Here is a 22,866-nt window from a genome sequence, read left to right on the forward strand (position 1 = left end):
CTCCTATTGACAGACTTTATTTATAGTCACAGGAATGAAAGTCGATGAGAAGAGGGGAGAAAAAACTTTAAACCAAGTATACTGAATTAAAAGGCTCTTGACCGGAACTAATAGATGTGAGATCCTTTTCCACTGAATAAGATCTTTATCTAGGATTGTGAATGGAAATTATATAACTCTTAACAAAAAGTTTATGAGTGAACTGAAGAGAAAGTAATGAGTTGGTTGGATAAAGGCTGAGCAGGCATTACCTTCTCTGTCAAATTCTATAAAGGTCTATTACATTTGTACATACTGTTTGTACACTGTGTACACACTCACTGACTTTACATTTTAGTCCACAATAACCACAAGTATCATGAAATGCAAGGGTTTTATACATGACCAACCAAAACTGATTTGAACAGTCAGCTGTGTTTGTAAAAGTTGCGTGCAGCTTTCCGAGTTTAGCAATTAAAATACCTTTTTATTATTTGGAGCCCCGCCCACTTACAAGCAATTCACAGAAAGTTTCCCTGCCGTCCACACAAACTGGAAGATGTGGCTTTTGAAATGAGGCACCCAGCTGAGTGTTACCAAAGGTGACAGTAAAACTGTTAACTCAAGCATGTGCTTCCCCCAATAATACATATGTTAATGTGACACCACACACTTACACCCCTGGAGGCATTAACTTTGAAGTAAAAAGAAAAATAAAATCCTGCGACTTTAATTGCACGCAACTTTGAACAGCTGGGAAATATATCTGTGAGTTGAACTTGTTCTTAACAGCTGATGACACACTTAAGTCATGCAACTCCACAGAGTCAAGCGATAAACCAGTGTGTGCACATACACTGACAAAGTTATTCTAACATGCACTGGATTCCTGAAAAACATGTGCCTTCAGAGCGCCTTCCCCTCCCTGACACTCTCAAGGGCGTCGAATGCAGATGCAACTCCATCTGTAAAAGACGAGCTTGGGCAGCTGCCATTCTCAACTAAGCATCTAATTTTCCTGATACGGTGCTTACCTCGGGGCCTAACCTGTAACATGGCATATCAGCTTTCTGCCTGCTCCCAGGAGGGGCTGTATGGTGAGGGAGAGGACTGCCATGAGCCCACAGAGGGCCAACAGAGCTCCTGGATCTGGGCAGGCTTCCAGCCCCCAGCACGCACACCAGCCCATCTTCCTACCCCCGGGGCATTCTCACTGATGGCTTGGACTGGCTTTTCACTGTGCCATGATGCTTTCATTAAGCTAGTTTATTCCCCGTTTTCCACTGCTGGGCATCGCTCCCATCTGCGTTCACTCACAGTGATCGGCCAAGCTGCCGAGGCTCTGGAAGACATGGAGGCTGTATTTCAGTGAGGATGCACAGTGCTTTTACTACAAATCCCATTGCTCTCTCCATTATCCATCTCAGCGGTTGTGTGGTTAGGGTGTCTGCCATGAAACTGCTGCGGCTGTGGCTTGGTATCTAGACAAAATAATGCTTCTTGCCTTTTTTGCTTCAAGCTCAACGTCGTACAGGCAGGTCAAGGCTGTCTGAACTGCTGCACAGGGCTAGATGGCTGTGGCTCAGTAGAAAATTGGCTTATGTTGCAAGTGAGTGAATAATTGTCCTATTGTAATTATCAACATTGTTACTATCAAATTCTCCTCGTCTAAGCAGTCTGCATAATCCAAAACAAGTTATGTAATCAGTCTTAATTGAGCCTTGGGAAAATGAAACCCACACATTTAGTTCAAGCAACTCAGCTACATAAGAAGATGCAATGCAAAGACAAACAACAAACAAATGAGAGCAGAGGTGGCTGCTGGGACTGATGCATGACCTGCAGATTTAGTTGCTGTGGGCATGGGATTGGTCTATCCTGGGTCAGGATGTTTTATCGTCTTTTGTGTTTTGTGTCAAGCTCTTTTTTGGCTAGTAGTATATGCAAAAAGTTGAGTTCTGTTGTTGGTTTTTATCTTTCCTCGATGGTCTATCAAGCAGCAGAGCTTCTCAGTTGCTAAGGTCTATGTGGCATTTCTTGAGGTGCAATTTGCGGTTGTCACGGTAACACCTCCATGGGCACGGGACCCATCCTTGAGATGTTATTATCCTCATTTTCATCTATTATATTTGATGAAAATGAGGATAATAACATCATAGTAATTGATTGATAGGTAAATAACAGGTTGCACGTGTATCTTTTTGTGGTTTGTTGGTATTAAAGTAAAACACAGCATAAGACAAGATTGTTTATGATAGATAGATAGATAGATAGATAGATAGATAGATAGATAGATAGATAGATAGATAGATAGACAGAAAGAACAACAAACAAAATAAACCCTGACAGGGCATATGATTTAGATGAGTATATCAGGTAGATAAAATAAACAAGGCAAAGTGTAAGTAGGCTCAAATGAAAGATAAGAAGAAGCCCTTTCCAATAATACCTAATATATGCACATTGGATGTACATAAGGGCCCCACAAGTGTAGTTAAATCAGTTCAGGCGCTGGCATCTATAAATAAAAGTCTGATGGGTTTTTTTATGGGCACATGGCTATGGCCCTTTTAGAACAGCATGGTCAAGATTACTGCCACACCGCCTCCAGCCGCAAGCTATGTGTCTCTTTCAACCTTTTAAAGACTCTGTGTCTCTCATTATTCAGGGCATTTATTGGCCAGGCATTTATTTACCCACCTCAGTGTACAGTGCTGCACATCATACCAGTTGGTTATGCATGAGCTACTTAGCAATTCTTACACCTGATTTTTCCATTTTACAGTTTACCAACCCTTATTTCAATACTGTATACTAAAGGGAACTACATACAGCAAGAACAATAACCGATCATGTTTGCTTTACCAGCATCTGACAAAGTGCAGTAATGAATGTACATGAGGCATACCACCGCTAAGGGCGATTTCATTACTATACATTACATGAGATGTTTTTGTCCAAAAGGATGTAGTGGGCATGGAAAATCTGGCTGCAGTGAGAGGCAGAGGTTGTGTACAGTGCTGCCCACAAAGCAACAACTCCATAAACATCCCAGCATCTGGCTTGTGTTCCCATCATAAGAAATGCTCAAATTCAATTACCAAGCCAACATTCTCTGAGCGATGTTGAAGGGCTCGTGATGGAGTGCTATGTACATAGCCCTGATTAGGGATTATGCATAGATGTGGCGAATGCCACTAGACCATTGAGAAACACTCCAGCATCATAAATCAAAACCACAACGATTCTCCAGAATTCAAGCTCTGCTCAGTTCTGGCCATTAGAAGAAAAAACTCTACATAAAAAACATTTAACAATATGGGAATTAGTCTAATGGTGAGAATTATGGCATGTTGGTGTATATGGGGATTTTCAAGCCTTTATTTACTTTTTCAGGAATTCACTGCCAACACACTCACAAATTTGCACAAATTTGCACACATTCACACGTGGACACAGCCTCAGCACAGCGTCCTCCGCTGTTGACTATTGAGCAACTTCACTCCACAGTAGAAGTTGGGGGTTAGGAGCCTTGCTCAAGAGCACATAGGCACTAGCTGTCAAGGGGGAGACAGCAGTACTCACTCACTTTTTTAGTTTCCTGGTACTGTGACTTTCCCTCCACAAGCTTGACTCTCCAATCTTTAGGCTACCGCTGTCCCCAAGTGTGAGTCTGTGGATCTGATCCCTACAGAGTGTGACTGACTGTTGTTACAGTGCATTAGTTTACATCCATATAACACTGGTAGACAACAAGAACTGCACTAAGAACTGAGGTTAGGGAATTATGCATTAAATTAGGTCATTTCTACCAATGTAATGCTTCTTAATAGAAAACCATTTAATCACAGAGAGGACTGCAACCAGAAACGTCCCACACCTTAACCTCCCACATTCATGCAGACAAGGTTCAAACTGAGATGTACACATTATAAAAAAAGAAGCTTGCTGCAGTAGAGAAAGTGCTTTCTGCCCTGTAGCTTCCTTGTTGGAGACAAATTATTTGGAATTCAAATTCAATTCACTTTTCACTTTAACTTTTTTGTCCATTGAGAGACCCAGTATTTTGTATCATAATATGACTAGATGGTTCTACGTTACAGTATTTGACAAAGAATAGGATGCAGTGGGCTGGTGCAGCACTAATGCAGGATAGACATGATAGATGGGGACTGGATGCCTGATGGGGAACTTCTATGAGTTGCTACCACTGTGCAGCTCGTATCAGATTAAATCAGGAATAGTATTAGCATGCAAATTGAAAAAAGGGGCAGTATTTCTTTTGGATTAACTGCCACTGCCTGTGACAATGTATAGGCCTTATCACACGCCCATGTGAAATACTGTGGCTGTGCGGGTACATGCCCATGGGCATCTTGAGGATGGTCTCCACTGGTTTAGTCATAGAAGTCATTAAAATGAGCTGTTGGTCACAACCTAAAATAGATTCAGGTACAGGCATCACTCTGACAGAATTCATTAGGATGGAAAAAGGACATTACCTTTAATGCGTGAGAAAGTGATGTGCACACATTCACACACGCACACACACACACACGCGCACACATTTTCTCCCTTACGAAAGCACCTACCTGTCTAAAAATGGGAAAATTCTCTATTAGAGATAGAATATCAAAGTGAAATATGTGACTCAGCTGGCTAAGTTTCATACACACATCACACAGTTGTGGATCCAAAGTTGACCTTTGCTGCACGTCATCTTATTTTCCATTCCTCCATCCTCTCTTCACTGTTCACTGTCTATCAAAACAGAAATACCACAAAACATTTTTTCCTAGGAAAATGTTTCAAAATAATTGAAATCACAAGAGTAATCACGAGAAATATAAAAAATATCCTTAATCCAATTTCAATTTTTTTTTATTAATGTGGTGGATTACAGTTGGCGAAAGCAATGACCATGATTTAAGATTATTATAATGTGTTATACGCCAGAAATGCATCAGTATGCATTAATGTGAACATAGGGCCCATATGAATTTCTTCTGTTTTTCATGATACAAACCTCAACCAAACATCAAGCTCACTCTTTCTGTTTGGTGTGGGAACTTGTGGAATAGTCCTGTCAGTTATAATATAAGATGAGCTCCTTGCATGGTTCTCATTTTTCAGCTCTTTAGTTGATTCAGATTGGCTGAAAGGATATTTGCGGTAGCTTACCCAGCATATTTAAATCAGCAAAAAAAATATGCATTATGATCTATATATAGTGAAGAGTACATGAGCTGTGGCTGTGCTTTGGTTTGCCGGGCCGGGCGGTGAGATACTATTTCTGTGTGTTTACTCCGAGTCATCAAGGTGTAAGACGGTCTGTGTCTTATGTATTGGTCGGCCTTCTCCCTTTGAAGCCGCTCTTTTAAAGTAGTGTTTACCACCACTGCCGCCTAAAAAAAGCCCAATCACTTGGGTTTTAGAGACATTTAAAGTTGAGTAATTGAAAACACTTGTCTGTGTGAACGGATGTGGGCACCACTCCAAAATGTATTCCTGAGATGCCTGGGCTGGAGACAGATCCAGATGGGTCTGAACTGAAACCAGATGGCTGGGTGAAGGGGAGCAGAGCCTAGGTACTACTGCCTGCATACAGACTGACTCCTAAGGTATGGCAATGTGTTTTTGGTTGGTGTGTGTGTGTGCGTGTGCATGCATTTGCGTGTATGCAAGCGTGTGTCTGGAAGGTGGGATGTGATGACAACTTGTGTCTCTAAAATCCAGAATTGGAATAAAATAATCTGATGACGTTTATTTTAGGTTTTGTTGCACCTTCATGCCTTTATTTAACCAGGTAGTTTTCGAAGAGAGACAAGAAAGCAGCATCAATGTCAAACCTACAAGTTACAAACACTGCACATTAGCAAAAAATACAATCAAAATCACATAAAAAGTAGATAGTCATTATAAATCCTTATCCATTGTGTAATTTTGGCACTTGAATACATGCTGTAAGCACAATACTCTGCAACTCTTCAGCAAATCATTTTGGTTGCAACAGATTCCAGATTTTGTGGCATTTCAAAAACTCGAATTGATTTGAACCACTAGCATTTAATGTTGAACTGAGGTACCGTGACATTTCATTTGAAAACTTTGACATGACGAATAGATTATTGTTAAAGTGGTAAATCTCAATGGGCTATTCTTGTTTTCTTGTTTTATTTTTTGACATCTTAATGAGGTGTGGTGTTTCTGCACTGCACTTCCCAGAGATCACGTATCAGTCAAACAGTGGGCTCCTTGGACTTTCTGTTGATGCAGTTTGAGTTTCTGTAGGTGGCGCTTTTTTCTTTGTGTGTTCAGTCATGGTGGCTATCACTGCTCATGCTAACCATCCAGTTCTTCTTCTGGTTATTGCAAACAAACCACTGTTACTGCTGCTGGAAACATAAAGTGCATCACTTCCTGTGTCTTCCACTTCCTTTCCCGGGAAAGACCTACATAACACCGAGTGTTGAGAACAGCTAATGTAAAAGATTTCATGAACTGGCTACAGGCTGACTGTAAAACAGACACCATGCCTGAGTAATATCTTAATGTTTAACCTGTATTTTGATAATCTTATTACATAAATATTTAAACCAAGTTTCAGTTAGTGCCCCTTTACTCTGTATTATCACGGGGGATGGAGCCTGGGACGCTCTGGGAATGATATTGCACAGTCACAGTCATTCACAGAGCTTTGTGAAGTGCTGTGCCCTTTGGGGAATAGTGTGGGCCTGATAAATTAATGCACTTCAAATGCATCTCCAACTGCATGGCTCACGCAATAAGACAAAACTTATTTTTACCATCTCACTTCAAATGCATTCTCATCAAAAATAAAAATGTTTCCAATTAGGTTCAGCTTAGGTTCTGCCTGCAGGAAGCTGCAGCAAGGCACCACATAACAAGCAGACATAGCATCAAAAGCACACTTCTTTTTTCTATTTGTAAGATGATTTGGCCTCCCAATGTCAACAGAGGGTGAGCGACACTTTTTTGTGGTATTCCCCTCATTCCCGAAGGAGAAGTTTGTCTTTTCACTTGCCCCACAGGGGGGGTCAAAGGTCAGGGTCAGCTACAGAGCAGCACCCATGGACCTGGGAGCTGAGATGCAGTGTCTTGCTCAAGGACACTTCAGCAGCGTGGATGAACACAGGCCTTCAAGTTGAAGGGCCATCTCCCTTCTCACTACGTCACCCTAATGCTACAAGAAGAAGACATACTGAAACCATGGGTGCTCCGCTGGCCAGTGATGAGAGAGCTCAAAAACTCTGGGAAAGGAAACTCACCAAGAACAAACATCATAGATCTGTGTAAAACGCTTCAGTGCTCAGTACCAAAGATCGGAAAACATTATTCCCTCATACTTAAACAGCAAATCTTGCCTGTAAAACTGGTTACAGGGACAAATGTGTCAATGCCAGATAGCTACATCTGTCATCTGTCATGGTAGTCATTTCAGACAATTTACAAAGATTTAGGATTTAGGATTCTAGTTTTAAAGCCCCGGCCTAAATTGCAGGCCCCCTGTTGAAAGACTGCCACCCCACTTATTGATTATTACTTATTGATTTGAATACAGTGGATTTTTCAATGTAATTTATTGTCTACACTTTTAATAAAACTGACAGCAACTCAGTATGACAGGTTGACATGATTTTTATAGTCTGTACGTTTTTTTATACATGTATTTTTGTAGTGTTTAGTGTTTTACTGCAGTGTAAACACTGCAAAAACAGTAAAACAGACCTATATTATGAGTTATGATGAGCTAGAAATTATAAAAATGATCAGCATATTTGTTGAACAAATGTGAATATACCCAAAATTTAAATGGTGAAATAAAGGCAATAAATGTGCATTGTATCTTTAAGGTTTTATCTGCACACTATTTCCACAAGGTTGAGAACATCCACTGAGTAGCCCAGGCAAGACTGAAAATGTTCTGTCAGTGGAGTGAAGACCTACTATACATTTACATCAACCTTTACAAGTATGTATAATTCCATGAAACTGGATGTCTGTTTGTCCTTAGAGTCAGTGATACAATAAGCTTCAGCAGTCATACAGCAATAGCACTTCTTATGTTGAAATGAACATAGCAATAGGTGTAAGAGTATTTCATACTGTCTTTGCAGCTGAAATCAGTTTGTTTAGAGAAAAATGTCTCTGCATCCTTTACCACACCACTACAGCAAGATTACAAGAATGTTACACTTGCACTGTACAGATACAATTTGTTAATTTCCATAATTTGCAATCCATATTCTTCAAATATGGTGATTCCACATTCCTTGAAATCCTGCCTCTTTCACAGTCCAGCGCTCTACATGATATAGCATTCCTCTGTCATCAGTGCTTTGAGAAGATGAGAACTAAGTCAAACATATGCTATTATAGGCTATAATAAGTTTGTATCTAATGTACTGGCCATAATGCATCAGGCTCCAGAGCTGTGCAGTATGTTTTCATTCTAACCTCCAGATGTATAACCCCGCTATGCTACTCTTGTTGGATACACATTCAGGAATGCAGATCCCCTGAGTTCTTACGTTATGTTTAAGAGATGCAGACATCTGTTTGAGGAAAAATACCATCCATCAGGATATTACTGAGGAAGTATTTAACTTTACACTCAGGAAAAAAAATGAAACATTGCACCTTTTATGACTGAGGCTGTGGGCCTAACTTGAACAAGTTAGGCACTGAGTATATCACAAGGTATTCTGGTGATGTGATTTTTCAATATTTTCTAACTCAAAGGCTCCAACAAAATGAAAGCTCTATGTACAGTTGTATCTGCTGATTCCAACATTTTTCAGTGGTGTTTTAAATGGCACTTACATTACTGACTGGGTTTAGCTGTTCAGCTCACCCACAAAAAATAGATCCCAGCTTGGACAATTATTTCCTCTAACAATGTAAATAATGCCTGTGGTTCCTATAATTGGACACTCATGCTGGATAATTCAATTTAAGAAAGTGATTTTAAAAGGTTGTTAACAGATTTTATTTGCCAATACAATTAATCAAATTACTCAAAGTGGTAAGAGTTTTATATGGCTGTGTATTTATTTCAGAATGTGGAAAATAGATATGACTGTATGACTATGCAAGCTGGCTTGGGAACATAGCAGAATGTTTTTTTTTTCTCTGGCTGCAGCCTGAAGCTTGAGGTCTGGAAAGTGACACTGAAACCAACTCAAATGGATATCCTTATACTCTGGAGCCTCTCTCAGTTATCTGACTGCTGATGGCAGAGTTGTATCTCATGGAGAGATCCTGCTGCTATCTGCCATCACTGTACAGAGCTGCTGTCCACAGAAGTGCCACACCTCCTGACAATATCACAGAGAAAACATAATTCTCATGTAAACAACACAAGTATCTACCACCAGCAAACAACATGCACTATCCTGCCATTAACATATACTGTCCCTTAAGCTAATATAACACATCTAATAACCAAAATAATGACAAAAATGTAATAAAGCACATCACATTGATTGATTTTAAATGTGGCTCACTTGGCTGTATTAATAATTCTACAAGGTGCTTTGCATCTTTTTAAAATTCATCCTCATCCTCCTCTCAAAACTCACTAGAAATAAGGTTGTTTTGGTTGTTTTAGGGGAGCATGGCCCCTCTGACCTCAGACACACCAGTGTGTTTAGAAGTGTGGCTTTAATACTTCATGTCAGTCACATCTGACAAAAGTCCCTCTTGTGGACACAGGTAGACTAGCAATGTCCTTCAGGTGGCATCTCACAAGCTGTGGAGACAGATTTGTAAAGACAGATGCCTGCACTGACGCCTGTGTAGCTCTGCAAGAAGATGGAAATATAAACGAGCTAAAAGATGAGTGTAGACATTAGCAATATGCGAGACTCAGGTGTGCCTGCTAAGAGATAAAACTCCCATTTGTGAGACTAAATCCCAATATCAAATCTCTTGCCAATATTCTCTCATAATGAGCAATCTTGTAATCTTATAATTGTAAGGGAATTTTCACCCTGGCAATCAGTAATGAGCTCGGGGCAAAATTCAACTTAGATGCAAAGTGAGCTGTAATCAGAGAATCAGTTCAACCTCCTCAATGTAAATGAATGCAAAACGCTCACGTTGCAGTGGGCCGTTATATGTCCATTCTCCGGAGCAGATTTGTCCTTTCAGTGAACTCTGCCCTCTATCTCCAGCACCATGCCAGTGTTACCTGTTTTATTCTGAAAACAAGGTGAAGCACCTTCTTCAACTTGACAAAGGAATTCATTATCCTTTACCCAAAGGACACAGAAATGGTCTTCTCAGATGTGTTTGTGGTATGGCTACATTCCCAAAGGAAGAGTCTGCAGTGACGTGCTAACAAGGACGAGACTGACTGACTTCCAGGCTCATGAATAAACTCTCAACTCACATCTTCAGTTTCAGCTGAGACACACTGCACCCCCGCCACGTGATGGAGAACCATAGGAAAGCAATAAATGCAAAAGCAGCTTCATATTCATGGAAAGCATGAATGTCAGCTCTACATCTGCCTCAAATCATACATTGTTCACATTGTTTTCTTGAAATTCTTAGGAATGCTGACATAACCAATAACCAAGTATGTTAGTCTTTGACGTATTGTTTTCCATACCTAATTTAAGGGGTGGAGAACCAGTCATGACTCGGTACACTCCCTTTCTGTCCAACAAAGGGATGATAAAAGTCGAAACTCATGTCGGACAGTTCAGTCTGGATTTGTGGACATAAACAAGTTTCTCCAAAGCTATAGAAACAAGAAAACCAACACTCCCTCACTGGTGCCATCAATAGACAAATCCTGAAGCAGATGTCAATTCTTAGCACTGCAATGAAATAAACCTCATTTTAAATCTCAAACAATCAGTGAATGCATCTACAAAGTATGTTCCTAATTCATTGCCAATGAAACGGCTACATTTCAGTGTCTTAATGAAATCACACAGACTCATGGCTTTGGAAGAGAGTTCATGTTGAATTTGAATTGATTGAATTATCCAACACCACTGGAATAACAAGTGCTAATTCCCTTTAAGGACTGGGACTTTGATAATAGTTGACGGCTCATTCATTAAGCTGTTATATTCATATCATCTTACCATTACAAAGGCTATTGAGGCGGCTGGCACGGGCCCAGAGACTGTATTGCCATGTTTGGATTACCCAACGAAGATAAGATGCCAGCAGCTTGACATCATGCCCAACTCCTGACAATGCTCTGCGAGAAATTAGGGCTACAGCATAACGATTGCCAAAGACTATCAGAACAGAGCGGAGAGACATAAAAACGGCAGTCGCTGCTCTTTGACATACCAGAGGAGAGAGCGAGTCATTTGACAGAACATGCTAGGCAAACAGAAGAACTGTTTTCTTAGCTGATGTGATGGTTTGATTTTAGCACTCAAGGACACCTACTGACCTGTATGTCTGAAAACAAGTGGAAAGGCATGAAACAATTTCAGGAGCCTGTGAGTACTGTTTACTTGGTCGAGTAGTGTTTGATTTCAGAACATTAAAAAACGATTTCAGGGAAGGAAGTCTATTTACAGAATTATCTGCTGCAAATCTTAAGAAGTCAAAGAAAGCCTTTTACAGATAATTGCTTTACGCTTAATGATTTACTGCCGTTCCTCACTCCTATTATTAGGACAATACAGCTTCCTTTTCTAGTGAGTCGATGATGTGTGTAATGGCTGAGAGTTGCACTGAGTGAAGAGGCGTGAGGCCTCCATGACAAATGATGACTTACATCGTTAGAGTCCCACACATCACCCTCTGCACCCCGGCACGTGCAGCTGCAAGTAGTTTGACTCTGCGCCAACATTTCACAGTCTTGGGAAATAGAGAATAGAGCATAACGTCAACAGCAGTCATTATCCACACATTACACACTTTATGTCAATAAGGCAGGTAGTTTATCTCAGCGCTAAGTAGATTCCCCCACCTAAAGCAACAATGGTCTCGTTATTAAGCATGGTTCAGCAAAATGCCAGAGTGATAAAAGACATATCATTTGAATATTCTGAGTTGATATTTGGACAAAGCCATTTAAGTACGACCAAGTGCGTACCACATTTGACTAAAATACAGGTTGGTAAAATACACATTGGTCTATTAGTGCGGATATGAGCTCAACCCAATTGCTTTTCATGTGTTGATGTATTATTAATGAAAGCATGGTCTGTCAGTCAGCTGGCCTATTATAAAGCAACACAGAATAGGAGGCTGGTGTATTGGACAGTAAGGAACAGAAAGAATATATGCATTCGACAGGTGTAAACCCTGATTATGTTACTCTTGGTTATCTGAGTCGGCGTAAGACCTACTATTTCAACATATGAACTCATACGAACTATCATATATCACATATATCAGAGGTATGACCCTTATTGCAAAGCTCATCACTACTGACATATTAGTTTTGCATCAGATCACCTCATGCTTGGTGTAGCTCAGTAGAGGGAATATACACAGTGCACCAAAATACTCAAACAGCCTGCTGCTTGAGTGAAATACACAGATCAGTTGAATCCAGGTGAAAGTTATGATCCTTTTTTGCTGATTTCACCTATTGAATCCACTTCAGTCATGAGGGAGGTGTAATTGAAGCTGAAGAGACAGGCTGAAGGATTTGGTGCAAAAGGGGATGCAACTCAATATCAGAGAGGAGGTCCTTGGAAACTCAGTATATGTAACAAAAAATATGTGTTATGGAAATATCCGATATGTAATGTAGCTACTGCATATATCCCATAGAGAATCCTATAGTAATACCAAGAGATATAACTCCCTATAGAATTATTATAGGAATATTATACTGGGTTTGGTTTTGTGATTTGTCATTACAAAGATAGTGCCCAAGACCTCGCTGTTCAATTCAATTCAATTCAATTCAGTACTTAGGTTTTACAAAGGTACAATTGATCTCCAGGATCGACAATGTTGCCTACTGATGATTTTATCAATTAGTAGTGGAAGACGTAGACCACGGTCTTGAATACTGCGCTCTGATTGGTCCAAACGAGGGACTCGTAATGTTCAGCGCTTCCATATAAACCCATGCAGACTTGACATCGGTGCTATCTGTCATGCAAGTCAAAAGCATAGTGTAGAGTCCAATGTAGAGAAATTGCAGCGTTGGGTAGATGGTAGCCTACTTGTGATAGCCTACATTGATCCTATTACGGCGTTACAGAAGCTTTGGAGCGCTATTCTTATGAATTATCAACCAACCAGGAGACGTTTCTTTACATTTAGTTCTATTATCTGTGTTGAGGGGACGATGCCTTTGAGGACCGGACTTTTTCTCCTGATGGTGCTGAGCGCATCTGCATATGAACTGGATCAGAACGAGTCCTATTCGCCCAGGAGAGCACGCTTTTCTGCCAATAGCCCTTGTAAGTAACATGCTTCCATCTCTATCTCTCAGAGTGCACTGCTTGCTTGTTACACACGATTTATACAATGTGCAGCCTTACCTTGCATGCTTACTCTATGGAGATTTTTTTTTTTTTTTTTTTTGGCCTATGCAGCCTTTTCTTTCTAAACGAACGCCTTGATCCGCGGAGCAGGCTGCGGGATTAGCGCTGTGGTTTTGCCGGTGTCCTGCCGGCAACAGATGAGCACGGAGCTTGGTGCTGACACCTGAGAGCGCAGGCTGTGTCATGCTGGACGGGCTCGTTCTCTCTCGTGCCTTGGCTGCTGCATAGGTCCCACTGTTCAGCCCTGCTTTCTGTAGTGGACTTGCTCTCGGGGCTTCAGTGGGCACAAAAGCTCCAATCGCCTTCCTGTGTCGCCTACAAGTGCACTGTTAGAAAAAAAAAGGTGCACCGTTGTACCTTTTGTCACCACCCCCCATTACACTGTCAGAAAAAAAGATACACTGTTGTACCTTTTGTCAGTGGGGCTGTGTCTTTTGGACAAGAAAAAAAAATGCAGCCCCATTAATCAGTGTATCCAAATAGTTTACTTTCCTTCTCCATCCAAAACTCCACTGTGATGGCATCAGGCCTGAGTCAAATCCTTTGTAGTAACCGTAAGAAATGTCATTGAACAAGCGTAAGCCTACTTGGCCCAATTCAAATGTGGGGCCCCATGTTGACTTTTCCTTTTTGACAAAAAGGTACACCACAGAGACAGAAGCTACTGGGTGATAGGGATGCTGATCCCTTCTTCTGCAAGAATTGCTTCATCATCATAACAAAGATTTGCAGCCCAATCTCAGCATTTTGAGAAATATCTCTCGCCCCTGACGTTAGCCAGTCTTTATCTTGTTGCGCAGGTCAACATGGGGCCCCAGATCTGAAGTCTGCCAAGTAGGCTTAGACTCCTCTGTGATATTTCTTAATGGTTATCACAAAGGATTTGACTTAGGCCTGTTGCCATCACAGTGCATTCTTGGATGGAGAATAAGGGAAGCCAACTATCGGGATACATTGATTTACAGATTATGTTTAAAGCTCTCCCTCGGTATAAAATTTCAAGTTGGTCGCATGGAGCTGTATCCCTTTTGGCCAAGATCAGTTTTTGGCAGAATGGCATGAATGTTGTTGCAGTGTAGCTGTTTCAGGTTTTACAAAGGTACAAGTGTGTGTGTGTGTGTGTGTGTGTGTGTGTGTGTGTGTGTGTGTGTGTGAGAGAGGGAGGGATGGGATCAGGGTTACTAGTGGGGTAATCAGCCTAATAACCATTCTAGTCATCTGATGCCCCTGTGATGAATATGGCAGCATTTTCCAAATCTATATTGCTTTATGTTGCTGGGCGATGGAGCAATTCTGGACATTTCACTGGATTGTGAAGTGTGTGTAGCTCATGGTGAAAAATATTGTAGTTGGTTGTATACAGTGCCTTCAAATTCAGCATTTGACAATTATGACAATTACAACAATTGTGTCTTGTTGTGTGCAACAGTTTTGAAGACAAGGAGTCCGGTGCCAGTCTGTGTGTGCCATTGTACATGTGTATGTTTGTGTGTGTGTACATGCATCAATTTTCAGGAAATACTTTGGTATTTTTGCTGCTATTCATCCAAGTTCTGCTGAAAAGAGCCAAACAGTGAAATATAGGTCCTTGCCAAGAGAAAAGTGCAGTAATGCCAAATATTGTCCCAGACTTCCAAAGTTGTAAGGTGTCCAATCTCCAGTCAAGTCACTATCTGCCCCAAGTGACTGTATGTCTTTAGTGAATCACCAAAGTATGAAAATTCTCTTTTGATGGGCTCATTTTTGAGCTGCAGCCCTGGCAACACTTGTGTAATGAGCTCAGTGAGTGTCCAGTGATTCCCAGTGAACCCGCTGTTGGCTCCCCTGCTGATGCTTCATTCTCTGTGCCCACAGCAGATGTGGCACGCTGTCTCAACGGTGCCCTCCAAGTTGGCTGTGGAGCCTTCGCCTGCCTGGAAAACTCAACTTGTGACACAGATGGCATGCATGACATCTGCAAGTCCTTCCTATACAGTGCTGCTAAATTTGACACTCAGGTATAGTTATTCTTTAAGTCGTCTTGCAAAGATCACATATGTTATTTTCTATATTTCTATGTGTATATAAACTGAGTAAGCTTATACTGGGGTAATTGTTTTGGGCAAGAATGTGTTAGGAAATGCACATTTTTTTCCTACAGGGTAAAGCATTTGTGAAGGAGAGCCTTAAGTGCATTGCCAATGGCATCACCTCGAAGGCATTCCCCACCATCCGCCGCTGCTCCACCTTCCAAAGAATGATATCCGAAGTCCAAGAGGAGTGTTACAGCAAGCTGGATATCTGCACTGTCGCCCGATCTAATCCAGATGCTATTGGCGAAGTGGCACAGCTACCAAGTCACTTCCCCAATAGGTGAGCTCTCCTACTATTATTCCATATACAAATAGGCTTATGCACATTAAACAGAAGGCAATCAGTATTCTCGGTACAGTAGCAGAAATGTTTGAATCCCAAATATTGCAAGTGGCTTAAACGATAAACTTTGTTATGTTCAATTGGCTCTTTGACCAAAGAGTAGTCTGACAATCTGAATCTCAGCCACTCACACATCAGTGAAATGTAGCTGCTGTTAATTTTAAATGAATGAGAGTCTTAGTCATGTATTTGGCAAAATCATCCTCAGAGATGACACAAAGTTTTGATTTGACAAAACTATATGGACACTCTGTAGCTGCCCCTATTATCCTGATTCATTTGGCATAAGGAAGGGCCAAATTGGTATTGACTTCTATGTTGTGATTACGAGGAAACCAAACCATGTATTCCAGTTTCATCCACTGCTTTGAAGCCAAAGAACGTTCTGACTGTCACATGAAAACAAAACAAAACAACAGAACTTTAAATTACCCTTTAAAGTGTGAGTGAATGTAAAGTTTGGATGTTCTCCTTCCCTCTGCCATTATAATACATGTAGCAGTGCAGTTGGCCAGTTGGCACAAAGGGAGAGGAGGGTGGAGCGCAAGGCTTAGTAGTGACAACTCCCACATCCATGACATGAGGCTATATAGAAAGTATGCAAGTACATCAAAATACCAAAGGGAGATTTGAAAAACTAGGGGGTGCAACAATCTGTGGATCTTTACAAAGTGGCGTCTTTCACAATAGCGTGGCCAAAATCTGTTGCTGTTCAGCTGAAAATGTCCTATTAGACTTTGAGCTCCTAAAACGACATTTAATCATGCTTTGTTGTGTTGTTTTAGGTTCTATGGTAAGCTGCTACAGAGCCTGATGGACTGTGATGAGGACACGGTGGACCGCGTTAGGACCAGCATGGTGTCGCGGCTCGGCCCAGAGATGACCATGCTTATTCAGCTGCTGCAGAACAAGCCCTGCCCATCCACCGCTGTGGCTGCAGCTGCTGCAGTTCCAACTGGAGTCGAGGGCCGTGGGAGCTGGCGCTGGTCCATGGGTCCCCACATGTACAAGATCCAGCCTAATCTGCGAAACAGAGACTCTGCCAGTCATTTTGGCAAGAAGCGCTCGGCCAGTGACAGCTCCTAACTTCCACTCAGATTCAGAAACTCCACACACTCCTCAGAATCATGAAAAAGCTCCTCTATTCCCTAGGGGTGACAAAATCCATTCCTCCACTAGACTGGAAGTTACAGAAATATGCACCTCTAGGGAATGCCCATAGAGTTCCAAGTTGATATCAGAGTTTGATTGTTGTTATATTGTATATCCTACACTTTAGGCTTGAGAGGACCCCCTTCCATCGACTATTTTCAAACGCATTCACTCACAGTTAGTGTTGAACTTGTGGCTGTTGCATCTGTGCAACATGGTCCTCTTCACCTCCTCCAACAGAGATGAATCCTTAAGAGGTCTTTTGATGCCAAGCACAAAACAGCCATAGTGGTTCGCGCCTCTAGAGCACAAGTGGTCCATACTTTAAAAGACAAAAACATGATATAATAATGCAGACATTTGTCCGTTACTAGGGATCAGCAGTTGGATTGTTAGTTCATTGATAGGAATGGAAAATTATTGCTAGACGTATCTAATATTTCAGTGACCAATCAAATTGTGAGCATGAGCTGTGGAAATGAGTTTCGTATCTATTTTCTGACACTAACATAATACTTTAATGTACTGTATACTAAGTTATCTGAGACAGCCATAGCTAGCCCTCTAAAAGAGAGCGCTCATAAGGAGAGGGGTCTGTAGAGGTTTCATGATAACCTTTGAGAGGTTACCTTAAACTGACCAAAAAACTTCAAACTGCCCTGAATGCTATTCATGAAATACCAAAATAGTGTAGAGCTATAGCACTTATATTTGTTTTTCTGATGGCAGATCAAGCCATGATCCTCAACTGAAATGCGTTTCAATTCACCATCCTCCACGTAAGGATGGCCCAGGACATGGCCAAGTCTTTCTATCAGAAAAAATCCATTTTGCATATCTTGTCTCCAGACACTCTTAATGCATACGACTGTTGAGCTCTACAGTATACGTGGGACCATGTTTGGTGGAATCTGTATCCATGTTCTTAATTGAGTGTGAAGCAGTCATGTGTGTGGCTGATTAGCGAGTTCACCATTGAGATTGAGAGCAGCCATTTTCTTGGACTGATGATCATCATTCTCTGAGGTGAATAACATGACATAGAGGGTTTCCTTCATACACACTGGCTTCCAGTGTCAAGATTGAGAATGACTATTTAAAAGCCTTGTTGGAATGATATTTATTTTCCTACTATATTATTTAATTTTTTATTTTATGGCGTTATTGTAGTTTTAGTTAGTTTAGAGATAGACATTTAAAATGCAGTTTTGGTCATGGCTCCTATTTGAACATGAGCTCTATGCCAAATAGGTGAGCTGCCACTCTTTGGTGACTGAATGGGACCCATGTCATGACTCTGTGCTGGCCATAGGGGAACAAGTTGCTCATTCAAATCAGGTGATCTACTTTATGGGTGTTATAAGGGACCACATCCAACACAAGATAGCATAATTTTGACACATATTCTGGTAAAAAAAAAAAAAGGCACAATTGCAGCCGTTAGATGTATTTGTTGAGTGCTGGGGGTTTGTGTACAGTACATTACTTTCCAAACAAAGTCAAAGATGTACAAGGTATGATCAAAATAAAGGAAACACCAATATAAAGTACGTCCATAGTGAAGGGTTCTGGTGGTTCTGCTCTACTCTGCAGTGCTTCTTCTGGCATGGGATGAAAGCAATTATCCTTAACAGGGCTAGGCAAATTCTAATCACAACTAGTATCAATGACGATCTTCATCCCTTACATTTCATTCCTTTTTTAATTATTTATTTATTTATTTTTGCTGTGTCAGTTCTATCTAATATTATACAGTAGAGAGAGAGAGAGAGATAAGAATGATGTGAGAGAAAGGGTGTCATGCGTCACTAAAGTACATGGTGTGTGCTTTGGCCTGCTGTTCTAAAGAGCACCCCAGGGTCTTTTCTTATTGAGGGTGACATCTTACAGGACGGCAATGCTCCTATCAAGAAGGCATAAGTGGTCACCCAGTGGGTTGAAGAGCGTAACAGTCTCTCTCTCTCTGTTACTCTGCACTGAGAAAGCAAAATGAGGGAAGCATCAATATATTCGCTTAAACTGTATAAATCCCAGTACCCAAAGTCCAGTACCTTTATGCACTTGGCTGAAGCATTTTTGTTCAGAGTGCACTGGGATTTAGCCGCAGACACAAAACAGCAGGACCAGTCAGAGCGTTAAGTAACTAGATGCAGCTGTTGCCAAGTTATTTAACGCAATCTTGATGTAACCTCAATGATTTCTCTCACTTTGTTTGCTTTGTGTTGTTACAAATGTCCGCTGAGTTGAGTTTAAATGCCGCTCATGCACAATACTGTCTCACTAACCAGCTTGCTAGAGGAAGTTTGCAGGTCGGCCATGTCAGTAGCCTGGGATAGTGTATGTATGCAGTGGGGGATATCAGTAATTATACACCAGGTTTCCTCCCCACTACTGTAACAAAAAATGCCAAAAGCACTGCAATGACTTCATCCATTAATGAGTCTCTTCCCAACCACATATAAAGTCTGATCTGAACATTTTTGCGAGATAATAAAACATCTAAGACTGTCATCAAAGATCAAGATGAGCTGCCCAGACAATCATTCAAAATCAATACATAAGTGCAGAGCCACTAAGACTGAGATAGGGCTTTATGCTGATGTTTCCTTTGTTTTACCCGTACCTGGTAGATGGGTGGTGGTGTGGAGCCTTTGGTTTCAATGAGAAACTCAATGGCTCAAATTAGCTTTTGTTTGGGACTGAAATGCAAATGTTTGTGCACAGCAGCCAAAGTCTATGTTGACTGGAGAATACAATATAGGGATTAACTAGGGTTGGGGTCAGTTCACTTCAAATCCGTTCAACTCAGAAAGTAGATTTTCTTCCAAATTCAAACCGTGCAAATCTTTCACCATAAAAAGGTTTTTTAAACAATCTGTAAGGAGTTATTGAGCCCAAAGGTTCTATCTATTTTAGTTTATGCTTTGAACTGAGAAGATTGAAAGGGAATTGACCCCAGTCCTGCTTGGAAAAGTGAATTTATATATTGTCATGCGGGACCATCTTTAGGAGTGAAGCACTATAGACCAGAAAAAGAGATGTGTTGTTTTTTTCAGTGTAAAATTATTAGCAATGTTAAGAATTCCAAACTATGCAATAATCTCACATACAAAGGATTCACAGCAACACAGAAATTGACCTTTATTTCATTCAGTGCCGGCTGATGCTGTATGAATAAAGCAACAGCATGTACGCTCTCATACTCACAGTATGAAGGCAATGTTCCTGTATATCCCTTCCTGTTTCTGTGGTTTTTGTTAACTGGTGTTTCTTCGGTTCTGTGAATATGATCATTTCTTTTATGTCATTTGGTGTGAAAAGAGAGCAGTTTTGAAGGAATCACTCGGGAAGTTAAGAGCTGTATTCACACTGTAGTATATCCTAGCTTACTACTTTATGTTAAATATGCACTTTGCATCTTAACCACTATAAAGGGCATTGAAACATTCAGCACATGTGCAATTGAAACATGTTTTATTTACCCAGTGAATAGAAATCAGTTTGAATATTTTGCATCCTGGAGGGTGGGGGCTTCTTCATGTACTATTGATATGTCTGTATCTTTGTTGTCCATGGGTAAATCCAAAACCCAACAGCTGCTGCTAAACTATAGCCTGTTATCTCCCTGTATGATGCTGTCCAACTTCAGAAGCCCCAATACTGTGGCTATTTTGATCTATCAACACTCAATGAACTCAGCATCAGTCCACATGTGCATTTTAACATTTAATTGTCCATTCATGTTCTCATATTTATTTTCTTTGAACATTCCTTGTGTCAAATCTATTTGGCAAGGGCAAGTTATCTATCTCCTCACCTTTTGATTACAAGTCAAATGTAATGGTAACTTCAGAGAATGTACCTGTATATTGAATGTCTGTTTTGACGAGGACATGCCCAAGCTAAGATGACCCATGAAGGCTATTAGGAAAAAACAAAGTGGGAAAACTGGTTTCTTTCTATTCTAGATTCATTTTAATTAAAGTATAGGGTGCTTATGGTGGTACTGGAGTATTGTTAAGTAGACCCACGGTGAGATCTGTGAACCTGTCTCTCCTGTCAATATTCTATTCTCATAGGGCAAACTAGAGACTAAAGACTCCCTCAATTCTGGAACTTCATGGTACTCTTTCCTCTCAAGACTTGAAATAGATCGATAAATGTCGTCGTGCTTAAACAAAATCAAAAAGCTTCAGTGACTAGTAAAATTTATTTTGTATTCATATAAGTGACAATTATTTTACTATCAAATTCAAAAGTTAGCGAGGATTTGATGAGATTGCTGAAGTTCCCGATACAGATGCTATGTTACGCATGATTGATCCTTGTGAATCACTTGCACTTTAAAATATACCCATATACATATATACCCATACTGTGTATATGTTTGGGTTTTTCCTCTGTACTGAAAAGTCATGAAAGATACAAATGCATCAATTGTGTGTCTTTTGCTGATCAGAAATAAAATATTTATCATATCTGGCATATGGTATGAAATGTGTTGCCTGCTGTTATTTCACTGATTTTGAATCATTCTCATGCAACATCAACATCTACACATACATAATGGTGTTACCAGGCTCAATGTAAAAGGGCTTTATTGCCTCTATATTCTTCTCCATCAGCCCCCCTAAGAATTTCATAAAGTGCTACTGCCTTCAGTGAGTTTAAATATTAATAACTCTGTCAGTTCCTCTATCAACACATTCCAAAATGTATTGTTTAATGAATGAAAGTTGGTCAAAAGTGAGTGAAGTTTTACCATTTCTTCCCTTTCTTGTTAGATAAGCTTTTTGATGCATTTATGTTCTGTGAGACCGAATGGCTCGCAGCAAAGGCCCTGGCACCCCATATAACCACAGCACCTCTCACAGGATACCTCAGGAACACGGTCATTGGCTTTTTCCAAAACCACAGAACACACATAGGCAGGGTTAGCAAACTGCCATGACCCCTCGATTGCCAGTTGTCTCCCAGCAAAACTATCGAGTTGGTAGGCATTTCCAACCAGCTCAGAGTCACAAGGCTCCCAACAGCACAGTTCCCAGGACCATTTCTATTTGGTCCCTTGGAGTGAGCGCTGTGTTCGCATGCTTGGCATTAAGTCAAGCTCGTTTAAAGTGGGCGTCGAACTCTAACAAGGATCTCATCTGTTCATGATGTTCATGGACAGGATATTAAGGCTCAGCTGAGGCTTCGAGACTGTCCAGTTTGGTGACGTTAGGGTGGCATCTCTTCTGTTTACAGATGATGTCATCCTGTTAGCCTCATCTGACTGTCATCCCTTACGTGCACTGAAGCAGTTTGCTGCTGAGCGTGACGTGGTCAAGATGGGTGTCAGCAGCTCCGAGTCTGAGACCATAGTTCCTTGGGAGACCATGGGAGTCCAAAAGGTGGCCTGTCGCATTTAGGGGGGGAGTGAGCAGCTACCCCAAGTGGAGGAGTTTAGCGATCTGGGGGTCTTATTCTCAAGGTTAAAAGGGATTCTGCGATTGACCGCCTGTTAGGTGCAGCAGCTGCAGTAGGTGAAAGTGAGGTTTCTCCAACTGTGACTGGACTCACTCTCCATAAGAGTGACGAGCTCAGTGATCCCAGAGGACCTATTTATTCAGTGGAGTGGAGTACATCTAAGATAGCCTGACCTGCACCCGAGCAATAGCCCCTCTGCAAAGTCCCTTATATCATTGTACAAGTTATCAATATACCCTGTGACAACTGACAATAAATTAACAATTAGAAGCAGTTTTGTGGGAGAATAACCCAGCATAACCACGTCAATAATGAATAACCCTGGCCCATGATTGCTGAGCCACCCTAA

General features: G+C 41.0%; 1 protein-coding gene across 1 annotated transcript; it reads left to right on the forward strand.

Annotated features, from left to right (window-relative positions):
* The first annotated feature begins 13,152 nt into the window (after window positions 1-13,152).
* On the forward strand, window positions 13,153-21,545 carry stc1 (stanniocalcin 1). The gene is made up of 4 exons (XM_071533825.1): window positions 13,153-13,397; window positions 15,336-15,478; window positions 15,622-15,833; window positions 16,682-21,545. Exons 1-4 carry the CDS (start codon window positions 13,217-13,219, stop codon window positions 16,980-16,982), a joined length of 837 nt encoding a protein of 278 aa, XP_071389926.1. The 5' UTR covers window positions 13,153-13,216; the 3' UTR covers window positions 16,983-21,545.
* Window positions 21,546-22,866: the final 1,321 nt, after the last annotated feature.

This window comes from Centroberyx affinis, unplaced genomic scaffold, assembly GCF_046629955.1.
Source record: "Centroberyx affinis isolate AG114_WGS23_722 - 3 ecotype Tasmania unplaced genomic scaffold, CSIRO-AGI_Caff_v1 ptg000168l_1, whole genome shotgun sequence".
NCBI classification, from domain to species: domain Eukaryota; kingdom Metazoa; phylum Chordata; class Actinopteri; order Beryciformes; family Berycidae; genus Centroberyx; species Centroberyx affinis.